The sequence below is a fragment of the Eschscholzia californica genome, unplaced genomic scaffold, assembly GCF_041429995.1.
Source record: "Eschscholzia californica isolate CP2 unplaced genomic scaffold, dmEscCali1.0.p SCAF_6, whole genome shotgun sequence".
Taxonomy (NCBI): domain Eukaryota; kingdom Viridiplantae; phylum Streptophyta; class Magnoliopsida; order Ranunculales; family Papaveraceae; genus Eschscholzia; species Eschscholzia californica.
Genome location: NW_028238483.1, coordinates 4,509,362 through 4,527,338, shown reverse-complemented (window position 1 = coordinate 4,527,338; position 17,977 = coordinate 4,509,362). Strand labels below are relative to the sequence as shown.

The 17,977-nt window shown below is 36.3% G+C and overlaps 1 protein-coding gene across 2 annotated transcripts; it reads right to left on the bottom strand.

The window, feature by feature from the left end:
• Nucleotides 1–1,709: 1,709 nt before the first annotated feature.
• On the bottom strand, nt 1,710–17,977 carry LOC147530921 (MADS-box transcription factor 23-like). Of its 2 annotated transcripts, none has more exons than XM_086648962.1 (9): nt 17,850–17,977; nt 17,425–17,727; nt 6,278–6,356; nt 4,755–4,816; nt 3,143–3,242; nt 3,005–3,046; nt 2,878–2,919; nt 2,128–2,282; nt 1,710–2,040 (listed from the first exon to the last, which is right to left on the bottom strand). In XM_086648962.1, exons 2-9 carry the CDS (start codon nt 17,619–17,621, stop codon nt 2,022–2,024), a joined length of 696 nt encoding a protein of 231 aa, XP_086505088.1. In that variant the 5' UTR covers nt 17,622–17,727; nt 17,850–17,977; the 3' UTR covers nt 1,710–2,021. The 2 variants fall into 2 exon arrangements, with proteins under 2 accessions (XP_086505088.1, XP_086505089.1); XM_086648963.1 differs by having other exon boundaries at nt 1,710–2,037; nt 17,850–17,941.

Below are 17,977 nucleotides of genomic sequence, written 5' to 3'. Positions count from 1 at the left end.
GATCCCCGATAAAATAGCTTTTGCTTCACTTTCTTCACTGGTATGTGCTCTGATGTTGACTATTTTAGCTGCGATGAAGTTAGCATTGATGATGGATAATTATACCCATACCAATATTCTGTTTTTTGCTTTTGAAAGATGCATCTGTGTTCAGTTCGACAAAAGGATAAAATGGGGGTGACCATTTACAGTTTTTACTAGTAATTTGGTAGTAGTGTGGGTAATTGTGATTGTTCGAAATGCTAGTATTTGATCAATAACTTGTCGAGGAGAGAGTATAGTGGATTGAAAGCATCGATCACACCGAGCTTTCTAAATAAACCATAATATTTGTGGCGTAGTGGGTGATAGTTTTGTCCTTGTTCTGTATTGTATGCTCTTTCCCTGGATTGATCCAGGCTACTAGAGATAAAATATTTGTGAAAATAATATTGAAATAAAACGAAATGTTATTGAAATAAAACTAAATGTTTTTAGTTAAGGAGCAATGTAAGAGAACATGTTCCATAGTTTGTATACAAAGCCAAGATGGACATCCGTATTGATACCTATATGTTTACCTATACATTGACGCATGGAAAGTGCTTTTGTCCAGCATTTCCGAAGGAAAAGTGAAATTTGTGGAATTGTGCCATATAAAGTTCCAATCAACGTCATTATTGTTTGTGGTATTTGGTTCATTGATCATATGTTGCCTTAATTAGTTAAAGACGATTGCATTGTATCTTGACCCTCTGAACTCAATTTAATAGATTTAATGAGATTATAGGTATTGCGGTCCAAACGTATTGTAAAGCATTTGATCATTCCATTTGTTATTATGAATGAGTTGGGAAAGTCCGCAAGGGTGGAGTACTATGATTATGTATAGGGGTCGGTTGATTAAGGTGCCACTATGTACCTCCCAAATTGTCAAAGGAGCAATATTATTTAATTGTTTGCGGGTAGATTTTCAACCCAAGAGTGCGTTTGTTAGATTGGCATTATGAGTTTGAGTAATTTAGCCCCTAATGTGTTAGGTTAAGCTTTGAGTCATATTCAAAAACAAATAATATTTGAGTCGCCAAACTAATTTACCAAGTGCTTGATTATGAATAACATCAGTTTCTGGTGCCAAGGTCTCTTTTTTCATGGAGATTGATATATGACCAGACTTTGGTGCTTATATCTCCTGCAAATTAGTGGTCAACCAGATACCGGGAGAGTACGAGTAAGAAAGATAGTATTTTATTTATTTAGGACGGGGGTTCTAAGGTTTTGTGGGGATTATTAACAAAATCTAGTCCGCTTATGGTTTTCCTGTGGATGCATATCGGGGTCTGTGGAGAAAGATCCCCGATTGAACCACGTTAAATATCTGTAGGATTATCACATAGTTGTAAATTCAACATGGTATTAGAGCAAGTTAATAAATCCTGAATATATGAAACAAATATCTCTTATATCTTGGACTTTCTATTGGTTGTTAGATCTCGATCTTTCTTGACCCTTTATACTTTTTAGTTCCCCTAAACGTAAAAAGACGGAACTTTTGAAGTGTCTAACTTATATAAAAGAATAAAGTCGAAACATATCCGTATATGGTCAATAGTGGAATTTTAGTATCTAAGCGGGCATTTACAACATTTATTTTACATGTCCCAACCCAGAAACGATCCGCTTCACTTTTTTATATGAATAAGAATCCAAACAAATGTTGGAGACATGGATTTATACCCCTTAAAAGAATCCAAATAAACGTCCACTAATTTCTGTCCATTGTCTGTTTGAGAAAGAATGATAAAATCCAAACATCTGAAATGCACTAGATAAGGATTGTGAGCTTTTATTCATATATAACTTTTACATAGAAAGTTCACACTGAGAATGCAATATGAAATCTAAAGTTGGTTTCTTTATCTGAAATCATTTTGCTAATTAGGTCGCATATAATGTGGAAAACGTTATATATCTTGAACCTGTAGAATCGTTGTATTGACCAACCAACTGACTTATGTCTGAGAGTTGGTAGAATTGCATCTCTATTGCAATTGTAATCTGCTGTTTGAATAAAAAATTTTTGAGTCAGTAAGAGTGAGTGATAATTTTCCTTTTGTTTGAACTTGAGTAAGAGAAAGTAGAATTTACCCTAGCTTTGTAGCTCTTGTTGGTGTTTCCTCATTTGGTTGTTCGGGCGGGCTTAGCCGAAGACGGACAGCAGCATGTGAGTCATCTTCGATGCTAAAACCATTTGGAAGACCCGAACTTCGGCTTGTTCCACTGGCTTCTCTTGTTCCATAAACCTGAAGGAAACATTATTCCCAAGTTCTCTTTTTTCTATTTTTTTTTTTTAAAAGTGAAATAAAATAACATTCATAGGTTGGACTAAAAGGCACAAATATACATTAATATGGAGATGTAAATATATAATTGAATATCTGTGTTCAAAATGTCTTTATTATGTGTCGATATACAACCTGGTTTGCGATCTGCGACGAAGTTTTTAACCCCACCCGTTCAGTATGTGCTTGCCCTAGTCTTATTAGGGCGGGTTTTCTATGTAAGGGGTGTACACGTATTTTCTGAGCTAGAAAAAGAAGAGGTGAGGCAGTGGGATTAGGGTTTTCAGTGAGCTTATAAACTGAAATCTTAATATCTTTGTAACTTGTTCTTTATTCATAGTCGAAATCATGGTGTCTTTGTTCGTCAGGGAGTACGCCTAATAAACCGAACCACGTAAACCTTTCGTGTTATGTGATTGTTTACTTTCTTTACTGTTTTACTTAGTTACTTTTTCTTCGTAATAACAATGTAGGTGTCTAAATTCTTGAAGAAATGAGAGACAGGAGACCTTCATGCGGATTCCACGTAAACTTTTTGTTAATGAAAGAGGTTTACCTTGGTGCGCAATTCCATATTTTCTTGATGTATGATGTTCCCCTGCAGTGAAGTGACGGGAATTAGCGACTTGGAAGTAGAACATTCAATTTAGACTAAATAATGTGAAGCATTGTGTTAGGAAGACCTTGCGTTTCAGTTCTTCCATTTTATCAGTTAAAACTTGGTCCTGCAAATGTCAAAACTAAGTTATATAGATCGTACAGAAAAAATCTGGAAGACTAATCACTAGATGGGTAAGTGAACAGAGAGCGTTCCAGACTACCTTCTTCATGCGGATTCCACGTAAACTCATTTCCAATTGATTTTCTAGATTTTGTAAGTCTTTGACATCCAAACCTGAAAGCTCCTCTCCCATCAATTGCCTACAGTTGACAATGAAATTATTATTAAGACCACCACATATTTCCTAAAACTTCAAATGCGCATATGTTGGTTGATCTTGCCTCTAGTGTTCACTTACGAATTAACGACTATTGTCTTACTTAATATGATAGGACAGTATTTCGACGGTTCCTCTACTTTATGTGCTCTTTTGGTGTCTGGACTTTGGAGACTCTAAGTAACGACTATTTTCTTACTTACTATGTTCTTTATACATTTCTACTAAATACTCGGTTTCTAACTTCATATAAACTAGCATAATGTTTGTAGCTTAGGCAACAGTTAATATATAAGCCGTAGTTATAAGGGAAAGTAATTTATAGAGACAAGCCCAATTGGCATTCTGCCAGTGAGAAAATGTGTTTGAATATGCTTAAGTGGAGCATCTACTATGGTGCTATGCCATCATTCACAAATGCAGTCCAAAACATAATTGTACTAACAATCAACTTGTGGTTGATTGTTCTTACTGGTTGTAGGATGGTTGGTTAAAGTTAAGTTACAAGTAGTTCGATGGAGTTTCTGATCGGTTGAGTAAATGATGTGGTTTGTGCCAACATGTGCTCGTGTGCACGGCTTTTTCTACTGCCAAGGAGGCTTTTTGGTAACTTTTTTTTGTGTCCCAGAAACGTACATCACTAACATTCATAATATTATCTTTTTATTTGATGTTTTATCTCTTCAAAACTTGAATTCATTTCATTAACAACTTTCTTCACACTGTTAATGGAGACTCCATCTCGCTTAACGGAGCAATTTCCTTCGTAGTTCATACTTAAAGCTCCATGTTACAGATGCAACCTTTTAAAGTAAAGAGACCGTTATGACGAATAACAACAACCAAGAAAAGCATTAAAGAAAGTAAACAATCACAGAGAAGACAAGACATTTACGTGGTTAGGTTTATTAGACAAACTCCACAACAAACAATGTTGCGATAGTTTCCACTATGAATGAAGGACAAGTAACAAAGATATCTCTAGGGTTTTAGTTTATACTAGGGTATAACCCGTGCCCGTAGGGCACGGAAATTTCTAGATGCATCTTACGCAGTTATGTCAAATACTTTGGTTATTTACCGATATTCAAACAACAAGAATATATATCAAAAGTAATAAATTGTAATTTGTAAAAAAATAAATATTGGAGGTTATATTGGGTCGTGTTTTTTAAGAGAGAGGGAGAAATAATGTGAGAAGTTATAGAAAGTGGGTAGTTATTTTGACTTTGAAATCTCCATTTTTTAAACACTAACGGTTAAAATTCATATATATAAAATGAACATCCGAGATTTATAGATGCAAGTTATGACATGGCAAAAAAAAACCTATGCCATTTGTTATATAGATAGCTCATTAAGAACCCTAATCTGGTCGGTTCACTGCCTCTCTTTTCAATTCAGAGAATACATGGATACGTCCTGATCAAATCATTGCAATTATATATAAAACAAAGAGAAAATAATCTCGGAGTTGAATTAAGATTATTCATACCTATGGTTTTCTTGCAAGCATTGTAGTTGTTGCCTCAAAGTTGCTGCTTCCCTTTGCCAGAACTAACACGAACATCACATTATATTAGTTCCATGGAAAAATGGGTTACAACCATAAACCAAGAGTAGAAAATAGATATGACTTTGATGAAGTTATTAGTATTTCTAAAAAGAAATTTCAACCCTTCCAATTTTATATTTATTGATGTAAAACTGTACCAATATATGAGTCACTTCTAACCCTGGATGACCATGCAAAAGACCATTCTTTACATTGTTCTTTGGAAAAGACTACTCTGTACATTCTTGCGAAAATAGCTTCGCAACTTCATAATGTTATCGTAAATTAAAGGAAGCTACCTTATCTCTTCTGACCAAATGGATTTGGAGGTATGGAAATGAGTTGGATGCGCTTGGACTAATAAGATTAGAGAGATACAATGGTAATGGTGGTGTTCCAAAGATATTAGTGTGCATAAAGTAGGTAGTTCATGGAAACAAATCCAAACCATCTCCAAGAAAGTTAAAAGGGCTCTTGAGTTGCTATCAATAAAGGCTAAAAAGCCTTCTTTTGCCGGGATGCTTGGGTGGGGTCAATTCTACTTAAAGAAGAATGCAAAAGTATTTTGAAATTTATAAAGACAAATGATGCTTTTGTCCAACAAGTGAAGTCCAGTAACTTCTCTTCTCATAATTGGGATTTAAATCTTTCAAGATGTCACGAACCAAAAGCAGTGGAGGCAGTAGAGCTCCTTCACAAACTCTTTAGTAGATTTTACATCTACTCTTACCAGAGAATCGAACCCAAGAAAAATGGTGAGTTTTCAGTCTCCTATTTTTATCACCAACATTTAGATTGTATCTCCGTAAAGAACAAAGCTAACATCCAGAGAGAATTTCCTAGCAATGATATTTGGAGAGACATCATTCCTCCGAAGATATATTTACTTTTATAGGCTTTGTATCTCCAAGCTTTTCCTATTTTTTTGATATCCTTAGGCGAAGATGCTTCATCTTCCTAAATAGGCGTACTCTTTAACACAGGAAGGAGAAACTCTGGACCATTTGCTTTTTCTTTTTCTCCTATGGTCATACTTGGAATTCTCTTACTCTGTCTTTCATCTAGCTCACAACCTCGGTAAATCGTTTTTAGGACCTTAATACCTTCCCAAAGACGCTTGATAGCTTATGGGAAGAAAGAAACACAAGGATATTTGAAGAAAAATATATTCGGTTGAAAATCTTATAATCTCGATCAAATCTCTTAATTTTTATTAGAGTACAAATCAAGAATGGAAGGAATTCACCACATTTTTTGGACTTGGTGTTTAGTTGGGACACACTAATTTGTATGCAATTTTTCTTTTATTTTCATTTATGTTCTCTTTGTAGTTGTAACTTTAGCAATTAATAAAATCCATATTACCCTCTTCAAAAAAAAAGTCGTGCACATGATATTTAACTTTTCACTAGCTAGAAATTTTTTGTTTAGTAGGAAAGTGAGAAAAAGTACGAAAATAATACCTTTACTTCTGAAGTTGGAGTCACTGGTTGATGAAATTCTTCTTTTGCTTTGTTGTATCGCTCAATTATAGATCTCATGCTGGTAGAAAATAGCAACTCTTTTAGCTTTCTTTCTTTTTATTTAAATTTAAAGTCACAGCACCAGGATCTAGAGACGCGAGTTATGAATCTAAAAATGACATCAATTTGAAGAAAGAGATATGAAAATGTAGTCGACTTCCAAATTTATGGTACACGCGTTCATTCACAAAAACACTTCTACTTCGAAATATTTTTGTAGAAACTGATCTATCTTACGGCTATTAATGTGGATGGTGTTCGAACCGGTATCTAGCTCAAAAGCAGCTGGACCAGTTTTTCCTGAATTTGAGGGACCTATATTCATCATAATCTCGAGCAAGACGTCTCGTTGAGTTTGTCTCATCGAGCTCTTGAATTTAGATCCAAATTTTGTCCAAATCCGATTTCGTATGAATGAGTTATTACCTAATTAGTTTGGTATGAGTAACATTAACTCTAAACCGGGATTTTGAGTTAGTACCACTTGGAGAAGTTTTATTTCCTTATATAGACTCTTCAATATATTTATGGTATGTTCGTTGAAATGGAAAGGTGCACGCGCAGCGTGGGCGAATGGGGCGCATTGGAGGCGCCTGCACTTTGCACGTACGCATCGTCGCGAGGAGTGATTTGAGCCTTTGATTATACGATTATTAATTTTGATCCGACGGTCAGGATGTTTGGCGCCCTTAAGATAGATCCGTCGATGATCTAACGGTGGACGTTCAAGGCGCGAGATCTTGATAGATCCCTTGAGATCTGACGGTCAAGATGGCACCCGAAAACCAACAATCAAACAATACAAAACACGAAAATTTTAGCATTCAAAGTTACATGAGCATTTAGAGTTTTAAGAAGTCAATTTCATCTGTCGTTCTTACTGCTCGTTCGAAGTTCGCACGCTTTCAAAAAAACGAAGTACTCTTAGTCGTCAGCCTCAAAGGTATAGCCGTCGTATTCTGGAAGACAAACATCTTACTGATTTTAGTACCAATACCAGGGTATTCACTGTCTTAAGGAAAGAGACAACTCGACTTGGCTTTCTCTCTCTAACCTTCTAATTAATCTCTGTTTTAAATTATGTTAGTTTTCTGTTTAATCTGTTTCAAATACAACAATAATTTTTAGACATAAAGTTATATCTGAATTTATTTTAGAAAGACACTCTAAAGTGTATTTCTGTTATTATCAAAACATGAAGACCAGATTTTTGGTTTTTCATAATATCAGGAAAACAACAGATGAAGCATGTTCACAATAGAGCCTCCATCTGCAATCTAGTTTATTGCATCTAACCATAAACCATGTACAAATTGAATACTTATTCATATTGACCCAACAAATAGATCCGCTAGCTACTGTCAAACTAAGAGCATCTCCAATGCAACACTCAAACTCTAAATCTTAGAGTGCCACATAGGATTTTTTAGGGGTTTTCTTTTAAAATACATCTCCAATGCAAACCTCAACATAGTGTCCTCTTGAGGATCTCTAAGTGCCACATAAGTGAATCAATTACTTTTAAACCAAAATATAGATTTTTAGAGTTTCTCTTGAGTGTTGCATTGGAGAAGGTTTTACAATAAAGTATCTCTAAATGACCAAATAGGAAAGAGAACATTTAGAGATTCATTTTTCACACTTAACACATAGAATTGTAAGAGTTTTTGTTGAGTCTTGCATTGGAGATGCTCTAATGTGAACCTGTGGGGTTTGAGGTGCCAATAATTAGATATTGTGAGTGGACAAAATAGTTTGTGTAGTGATTCACAATAAGGCCTTATCAGCCTCGAAACGTCTTGATACAGCTACTTTAGTGGTCATGTTAATATGGAGGGTCTTTTCCACGCTTTGTTTGAACTTATCATGGGTCATGGGACGAGACTAGCTTACCACAGACTTGGCTAAGGGATTATTCGTGCATGACTAATGCACGGGGTCGTGTCACAAGAACAAGTGACCCGCCTTACGTTTACGACAAACATGTGGCTGGTACCACACGTTTGCAAGGCGTAGTTGAGAATTTTGGGGCCCTGTGCGAATTTTTTTTATAAACCTTTCGTACATTAAAAAATTACCAGCGAAAATTGAACAAAATTGAAGATAATCTGTCAGTACATACTATAGATGAATTCAATTGTATTTTGAAAAAAAACATTCAGACTAATTTTTCCATTTTAAAATTTTATTTTAAAATTTCAGTTTCCTACTTATCAAACATGACCAAGGGTAGAACAAAGACCTTTAGCTAGCGAGTATGAATAACTTAAAATGATTGAAAGAAAATAATTTATCTTTACAATGTATGATAAGAGTCTAAGCAATTTTTTGAATATGATGTATTTTGCACATTGTTAGAATTTTTTCAAAAAATCCACTCAAAATAACAAATAGTTAGAAAAAAGTGTAATAGAGCAGAAACAAATGTCTATTTAACTATTATCCTCTCAATTTACAAAACAAAAAAAATTAAAATTGATTTGCAAGTCGGGTAACTCGAAGCTGCCTGACTTTTATGGAAGCATAAGACGCTGACCATCCGAGCTGACAGACAAATTATGTTTTTGTAGCTATCATTAGTAATATAAACTTCGGCATGTTATAGAAAATGGGCTTCTTGTGGTGGGGGGCCCAGTGCGGGCGCCCTGCCCGCACAGACCCATCCACGACCCTGCACGTTTGTACGAAGTCAAGTGGCCCCAGAATTAGGCGGTGTTTGATCAAAATATCTTCATGGTTTAACTAATCGTAACGGCTAGTAGGTGGCCCAGCTCCCCTTGCCCCACCCAAATTATTAGATTTGTTCCTACTATTAGGAACCAAATTCAATCATTTCTTTACCCTCCCTAAAATCGACAGAAGTGGATAGTCCTAAAAGTTTATCATTCACCTACTTGCAAGTTCATCATCTAAAGGGAAGTTTGTCATGATACGAATTCGCTACTACAAAAAATCTATTCATCCCTTCATTTGTTCCTTCCTCTAACCCTTCGCCCGATGTGGCGATATGACGCCACATCAAGTGGAGGGCTGGAAGAGGGACCAACTGAGGGATGAATAAAATTTCTCTTCGCTACTAACATAAAATATTAGTTTACTTTTAGGAATACTTAAAGGGTATGACTCTGTGTCTCACTTACATACGAGTTCATCATCTACATTGACTTTGAATAACCACAATATAAAATCCATTAGAGGTAACTATGAATTTTTTTGTTTTTTAATTAGCCTTAGATTAGTTAGGCTTGAAATAAATATTCCTAGAGGTCTTTGATGATGCATAAAAATGTCCAAACATTGACTAACGTCTGAAGAGTCAAGATCATACCTGAAGTCCATTGGGTCGACCCGACTTAAGGTAGCAGGACAGCTAAACCCTTGACGACCCGTCACATACTCCCCTAACTGGGAGGTCGGCTAGAGGAAACCAGCCCTGTAACGTCCTTGGCATGAACGGATCAGCCCTGGGTTTCTAAAGGAATGAGGGGGGTCCACGTAGGTTCCGTCGATGCCTTACGCCCAGAATTGGGAAGGCAAAGCGCACCAGCAATATACCGACTTAATCCCAGAATCTCCACAGAGATCTCAGTCGGCTACATGTTTCTAAGTGCTTAAGCAAGTTTGGACTTCACGCGTCCCAAGGAAGAAACTTCTCCCCAAAGATCTGTCACATCGGCAAGATATCTACGAAAGATCCTTGAACTTAGGAACTTCCATCTATCCTGAATCCGAGATAAACACAGAAGAAAACTTCCCTCCACGGCAATCACCACCGCCTCTTAAACCTATAAAAGGCCCCTAAATCGTCCTTTAAAGGACACAATCTCTAAATACTAGAAGATCACAAGAAACTCTGAGTTTTCACAACTGGCCCCCAAATGGATCGATCAACGTTCATTCTTTTACTGCAAAGAACACCCTGACTGTCTTGAGCGTCGGAGCGATTTTTGAACCCTTTGCAGGTTTTTTCCCCTTTGGGAACAGACGAACAAGAACAGTAGGCAGGAGCAAGGAACAGGAACAAGGAGCAAGGAGCAGGAGCAAGGAGCTAGGAACAGGTGCAAGGAGCAGGAGCAAAGAAACAGAAAACAAGAACTGGAGGCAGAAACGATCGATATAATCTAACCTGACTTAACAGAACATTCGACTTAACGGAGGTTGTCATGCATCAACTCCCTGTTTAATGCTGATATAACAGAAGACCATTTTTTGACATCAACAGTCTTAAGTTTCAAACTTTAAATGATTTTTGTAGCAAGTGTTAAGGAGTATTAATTGCACTTCTATACATGCGCAAGAATCATGTACCTCCTCTAAGTGCCATAATCCAAATTCCTTTTCTGGTTTTAGGGTTATCTCGTCTCATTTGAAGAAGACAACGTGTGTGGTTTATGGGTCTCACTTGACCTAAAGTGGTCTTGGTTCATCATATCTCATCCGAGAAGCTAACTCAAGCAATGAGATTTCCCTCACATTTATAAATTGACCACCGCCCCCTCCTCCATCCAACGTGGGTATAACATCAATCTTTCCCTCAAACATAAGACCTAAAAGACTATTTCCCCTTAGAAAAGTGGACCTGGAAAATTTTGGTACACAAAAACTCTGATACTATTTGTGGATGTGGTACATGGGTCTCACTATCCCCAATTATATCGTGGGCCTATATCACCCCACAAGCTAGCTCAAGAGGTAAGGTTTTCCCTCATACTTATGAATTGACCACCCCAATCTCACACATCAGACCTAGAAAACTATCTTGCCCTTACTTTCCCCATGGGGTACTGAACCTATCTCACCTCAAAAGGTAGCTTAAGAGGAAAAGCTTTTCTTCACACCAATAGAGAAGACGATGGTAAACTTCTTTGACTTCTCAAATGATTTCATATATTTTCTTTCGAAAGGACAATAGGTCTATTTAGCGCTAAGGGGTAGTGTAAACCTCTCACTCTCTAGTTATTTTGTTTTCTCCAACATGTTAGTTTTAAACTCGGATATGTTGTTCATCTATAACAAAGTTTTCTCTCGATTCTTCTCAATTTTGTTTCTTCACATGTTCCTTAAACTTTGCACCGTAAGATCAAAATATCACCATGATTTTCATTTATTAATAGTGTTACTTTTGTTTTTATTAAGAATATTTGGCAATATTGTATTTAAGCACGACAATATTAGATTTTATGAAAATAGTTACACTTGTATATTTTCTTGTTATTCTGGATCAAGATAAGATACTTTTTACGTTCGGTAGTTTATTTGTATATGTACAGAACCCTAAAAGGAGAATAAGACAACTTGATTTTGCAACTTTTTATGGTATCAAAGCCATAACCGGTTGAAGATTCAAGCATGATCGGAGGTGAGTATAACCCTATCGGTGATATGAGGAAGACGATATTACCATATGATATCACTTCTCTTGATAATCCAAGTTTGTTGATCCCTAAAGTTCAACTTGAAGGGGATAATTATGATAAATGGGCTTGATCATTCAGAACTACCCTGAAAGCTCGAAAGGAGTTTGGTTTCATTGACAGAACGATAGTGGAACCAGACAAGAAATTAGGTGACCATAAATATTGGTGGACGATTAATTCATTGTTGGTTTCTTGGTTATACTATTGAACCGACACTGCGATATACAATCTTTGAACTTGTTGATTGCACGCAAAGAGGTATAACTATTATAGACTACTATGGTCGACTCAAGAAAATATGGGATGAACTAAAAAGTTATGAACATATGTCGACGTGTAAGTGTGGAACGTGTACCTGTGCTATGAGGTCAATTTTGGAGAAGAAACAAAAGGAAGCAAAGTACATTGGTTTCTTATGGGGTTAGACGAAAATGTGTATGGCATAGACAGATCTAACATCTTAGCTCAAGACCCGCTTCCTAATATGAACAATGTGTACTGAACTTTGATTCAAGAAAAAGCAAGTCAAAATGATTTCTCAAAGAAAAGAAGAACAGGGGGATATCATGGCCTTTGCTATCGAAATATGGTCAGATGGACGCGAGAAATCTAGCTTGGTGTGTTCATATTGCAAGATGAATGGACATGAATTGAAGAATTATTTCGCCTACAATGGATATCCAGAATAGTGGGGTAATCGACGTCGCAATAATGGCGAAGGAAACGAATGAGGAATAAGTGAATCGAGTACCGAAGAGGGTCGAAGTTATCGAGGTGTACATCGTGCTAACGTTGTTCAGACTGTCTCTACCGAACATAAAACAATGACTTAAGTAAACGATTCAGTAATACCACCAGGGTTTTTCGTCGAACAGTGCCAACAACTTCTTGGGATGTTAGACGGAGCAAAACTTGCTACGACAGAGAAGATCTCAGTGTCTTGGATTATATGCGTAAGTGTTTCTAACCACATGACAGAAACCTTTGGTGATCCCTATGATGTGAGAGAAAGCAACTCTTGTGCTGTGGAATTGAGGGACAAGTTTGACTATGGCCTAGAAAGAATGAACTATCACTCTTAATGGAAAACTTCGTCATGGAAAATGTCTTATATGTGCCATTTTTGAATTGCACTTTAATGTCTGTCTCACAGTTAACCGACGACTATGATTATTTTGTTGGACTCACTGCAAAGTTGTGTGTTATATAGGACCTCAGTTCGAAGATGCTGATTGGTGCAGGTGAAAGACGTGATGGACTTTAATATTTCTAGGGCATACCACAGTAAGCACAAGCTTTGAAGATAAATAAATGACACGTATTAATGTTTGGCACACGGGATTGGGTTATTCGCGCTTTAAGTGACAAAGTTAGTTCCTCAACTTGTCTTTTAACAAGGTAGTAGTAGTAATAATAATTTGTAGCAGAATTGTGATGCTTGTCAAAGAGCAAAACAAAGTAGAGATAAATTTAAATTTTTTATGAGTGTAAATAACTTTTAGTATTTTTGAACTAGTTCATTGTGATTTGTGGGGTCCTTATAAGATAACCTCAAGTTGTGGTGCGTCATATTTCTTAACAATAATAGATGATTTATCTCGCGTTGTTTGGATTTACTTACTTGTCGATAAGAAAGAAGCACCGCAAAATTGAAAATGTTTTTCTAAATAGTTGAACGATAATTTGAGAAATGTGTGAAAATATTTTGTAGTGATAATAGAACAGAATTTACATGCCTACATCAATATTTTTTAGATGAAAGAATTGTATTCTAGACATCATGTGTTGAAATACCTCAACAAAATGGGAGAGTCGAGAGGAAACATCAACATATTTTAAATGTGTCTAGAGCTCTTAGGTTTCAAGAATTGCTTCCGATTGATATTTGGGGGCAATGCATAATAACAGTAAGATATTTGATAAATCAAACCCCATCTTTAGTATTGAACGGGAAAGCACCTTATAGTATATTATATAGTGTGTTTTTATAGGGTCCGTGTTATGCACATGTGAGCATAGGAGATAAATTTGCTAATAGAAGTAGACGGTGTGTTTTTATTGGACAACCGTATGAAAAAAGAGGTGATGTTTATATAATTTGAGGAAGGACTTCGTTGTATCCATAGATGTGATGTTTCTGAAGGAATTTTTCCTTTTACTGACACACCTATTCTATAAGCAAGTGAAGCATCGACAGTTGAACCTGTTGGTGTTGATTTAGAAGAGATCTTAGTTGCAGCGTTAAGGGGCAACAACAGAGGCGTATTTAATTGAGCCAAGTAGTCCAAGATTCAGGTCAACCGATTTGAGTATAAGAGATAATGAAGAAGAATTAGGCAGGGTTAAACACCGAAGAAAGCCTTCAGTTAGACTTCGTGATTATGTAACTAGTGCAACCTGGAAATAGAGTCCACCTGCCTCTATTTCACTCGTACCACGACATCCTTCAGCTACGATGGTGGAACGAGAACTTACGCATTATTCTAAGGTTCTCAAAGAAAGCAGGTGGCAGGATTCCATGCGTCATGAAACTGATGTTTTGGTTTCCAATGAGACATCAGAAATAAAAGTTTGCCTAAGGGGAAGAAATCTCTAGGGTGTAAGTGGGCCTACAAGGTGAAATATAACTCAAACGGTACAATTGAGCGATTGAAAGCCAAGCTAGTGATTCTTGGGAATCACCAAATTGAAGGGATTGACTACAAGAAAACATTCGTTAGTGTGGCTAAATTGGTTACCTTGAGGGTTTCTTGTTGTTGCAGCTACAAGGAACTGGGAAGTACATCAATGGATGTACAGAATGCATTCTCCATGGTGATCTCACAGAAGAGGTATATATGAAGATATCACTTAGGTTTCAGGTGGAGAGTGGCGCGAAAGTCTGTAAACTCAAGAAGTTTCTTTACGGGCTGAAACAAGCACCACGATGCTGGTTTGCTAAACTCTCCACTACTTTGAAGAAATGCGAATTCTGTTAATCATATTCAAACTATTCCTTATTTACTCCAAGATGTAGTTCAGTTTTTCTTAACGATCTAGGATATGTTTATAATCTAACTATCTCAGGCTTTCACTCCAACGAGATTCATAAATTCAAAGATTATCTCAGTAACTGCTTTCACATGAAAGATTTAGATACTCTTAAATATTTTTTTCATGTAGAAGTTGCTCGTGGTTCAGATGGATTTGTATTGTCAACGTAAATATACGATTGACATCATTTCTGAAGTCGGACTGCTAGGAGCTCGACCAGCTGCTGTCTCGTTGGAACAAAATCATCGCCATGTCGTATCTACCAGTTGAGAGCTTGATGATCCAGAACCTTATCTTCGGTTGGTGGGTCAGTTGATTTATCTGTGTTTTACTTGATTTGATTTATCATATAGTGTTCACGCATTATCTCAGTTTACGAAATAGCCTCAAGTAGATCATTGGGAGGCGATATTAAGGGTCGTTCGTTATCTCAAGGGTACCCCAGGTCAGGATATCCATCTGTAGAGCATGTGTGGCTTGCAGTTACATAGATGGTGTGACGCGGATTAGGGTAGTTGTCCACTCACCCGAAGGTTTGTTACTTGTTGGATGGTTTTCCTTGGTGATTCACCAATTTCGTGGAAGACGAAGAAACAACACCCGGTGTCTCGTTCTTCTGCTAAAGCGGAATATCAGTCCATGGCCATAACCACTGTGAATTGAAGTAGTTAAAGGACATTTTATCAGACTTCGAGGTGTCACACCCACAACCTATATCTCTTTAGTGTGATAGCCTAGCGGCTCTCCATTTATCTCGAAATTCGGTTTCCACGAAAGGAGAAAACACATTGAAGTTGATTGTCATACAGTTCGTGATGAACTACTTGTTGGTACTATTGTTACATCTTTTGTTCCATCCAACGATTTCGCTAACGCATTGGGACTCGATAGTACATTTTCCTTCTTAGCAAGTTGGGCATTCACGACCTTCATGCTCCAACATGAGGGGGTATTGTGAATATTTAACAATATTATATTTAGGTATGGATCAAGATAAGATCATTTTATTTTGATAATTTATTTGTATATACACAAAACCCTAAAAAGAGAATAATACAACATGATTTTCCGCATCTTATTAGTTTTGACATGGGGGTTTTCTTTAGAACGCCATCTCTGATGGTCTTGTATAAATGTTGTTTTTGATTCAAAGGACTTTCAGACATTGTTTTGCTCTAGATGGAAGTCGAGTGTGTCTCTTGATCATTTTCATTAATCTTTATCTAATGATATATCTAGTTACATTTTTATATTTGAGTTAGGGTTATAAAAGTACTTGGTTGTTGGATTTTATTCTTCATTGAGATGCCTTACTTATTTTGTAATAGCTAGCTAGCATCTTCTTACATTTTATTGAGTCTCTTTTAACCTTTAATTTCTTAATAATCATGACTTAACATAGATGTCATCAAGCAATCTTGCTGCTTAAACCATTAAGAATAGCAGTAACTACTCCTCAGTTGTGCCTAAGATCATCTTATGCACAAACTGTTAGGAATGTAAAGATACTTTGTTTGAAGTTTGAGGTGGCATCAACAAGCTTGTGGTGGCATTAACAAGCTTGAGGTGGCATCAACCAAGCTCTTGGTGTCAACTACCATGTGAGGTGTCAAGCAACATGAACAAACTATTCTAAATGAGACATCTCACCTTGGTGATAAGTCTCTTATCTTTTGAGGTGGCAATTTATCAAGTAGACACCATGAGTTGGTGAGACACCTCATTTGTTGAGGTGTCCACACCATATTTCTCCTCCAACACTATAAAAGGAGATGGAGAATTTCAATTTGAAATCATCCCATTCTCATCCCACCCATTCCATCTCATAAGCAAGCCAAGTGAAGAGAAAGTGAGTTAGTATTAGAAAGAGAGTTTAGTTTCTTCTAAATACTTGTCTTTCCTTTGGTAAAGAGAGAGTTGATAGTATATCTCCTAGAATAAGAGAGAGGTTGTTCATAATTGTTATCTCCTTATTTAGAGAGAAGAAGTTGTAAGTAATTCATCTTTAAGTGTAAATCTATCTACAAAGTTATTCATCTTCGTGTTATTCGATATTCGACTTTAGTTGCAATTGAGTGTCTAAGACTCACAACCTTTCTAACACAAACTAATGGGGAACTCACCCTGAAATTGTAACCCTAGTCCAGCATAAATAGTTACATACTAGAAAAGAAGCATAACTAGGTTAAAAGAACATAAATTCCCCCAAGTTCCATGCAATTTATGCATGTTCTTTTTGTTTTAGAGAAAACCTATATCCAGTATAACACTTCTACTGCATTTCATTGACAAGAACATAAAGTCCCCCAAGTTCCATGATATGATGCTAGCATATAATAATCAAGCTAAACATAAACCTTCCGTCGTACCGAACAAAAAAGAAAACATCTTTCTCTTCTTCTTTTCAATAATATCTGTAAGATAAATTTGTTATATCAAGCACTAATGCTGCAAATATATGTATAAATTCGATTTTTTTTTTTTTTGCTTCTAATTAAGCATTTTTCCGATATATTTAGGAAAAAATATGATGGTTCAAACAACCAATGCTTCACCTATCAAAATATGATCTTCAAGATTATAGAAGCTAAATGTAACAAGTACTATATTATGTAGAGAGAGGGAGAGAGATCTCACGGAGTTCCATCGGATCTGGTACTGGCGAAATCGTAGAGCTTTCCAGTGCTAGAGAAGATCATTAAACCAACTTCAGCATCACAAAGGATCGCCAACTCTTTCGCCTTCTTTAACAACCCGTTTCTTCGTTTCGAGAAAGTAACCTGTCTACTTGATGAGTTATCAATCCTTCTTATCACAATCTTACCTCTACCCATCTTCAAATTCTAGGGTTTTTCTCACTCTTCTCTCTCTCCCTCTCTCTCTATCTAGATATTTAGGATCAAATCAAGATTGCTAGTTTGTAAAAGAAAATCCCAAACCCTATAAAACCAAAAAAGATCTTATAAGAACATTAATCTAAAAACACAAGAATTAAACCCAAAATGAGTAATTAATTATCAAGAAACAGAAAATGAAAGATTTTGAGAGAGAGAGAGATTAACCTATTAAGTTAGTATGCTGCTTCTTCTTCTTCTCCTCCTTTCTTGTTCTTCAAGATAGCCGACTCTCCTTTCTACATTTGTTTAGACCTTTTTCTAGTGACTTTCTTTTATTATTACCTATCCCTTTT

Excerpts from the sequence above, each read along its gene's own strand:
- LOC147530921 (XM_086648962.1), bottom strand. The coding sequence starts at position 17,621 with ATGGGTAGAGGTAAGATTGTGATAAGAAGGATTGATAACTCATCAAGT. Across the intron at positions 4,817-6,277 it reads CTCCAACTTCAGAAGTAAAG|TTCTGGCAAAGGGAAGCAGC; the intron begins GTATTATTTTCG and ends TGTTCGTGTTAG. Across the intron at positions 2,283-2,877 it reads ATATGGAATTGCGCACCAAG|GTTTATGGAACAAGAGAAGC; the intron begins GTAAACCTCTTT and ends TGTTTCCTTCAG.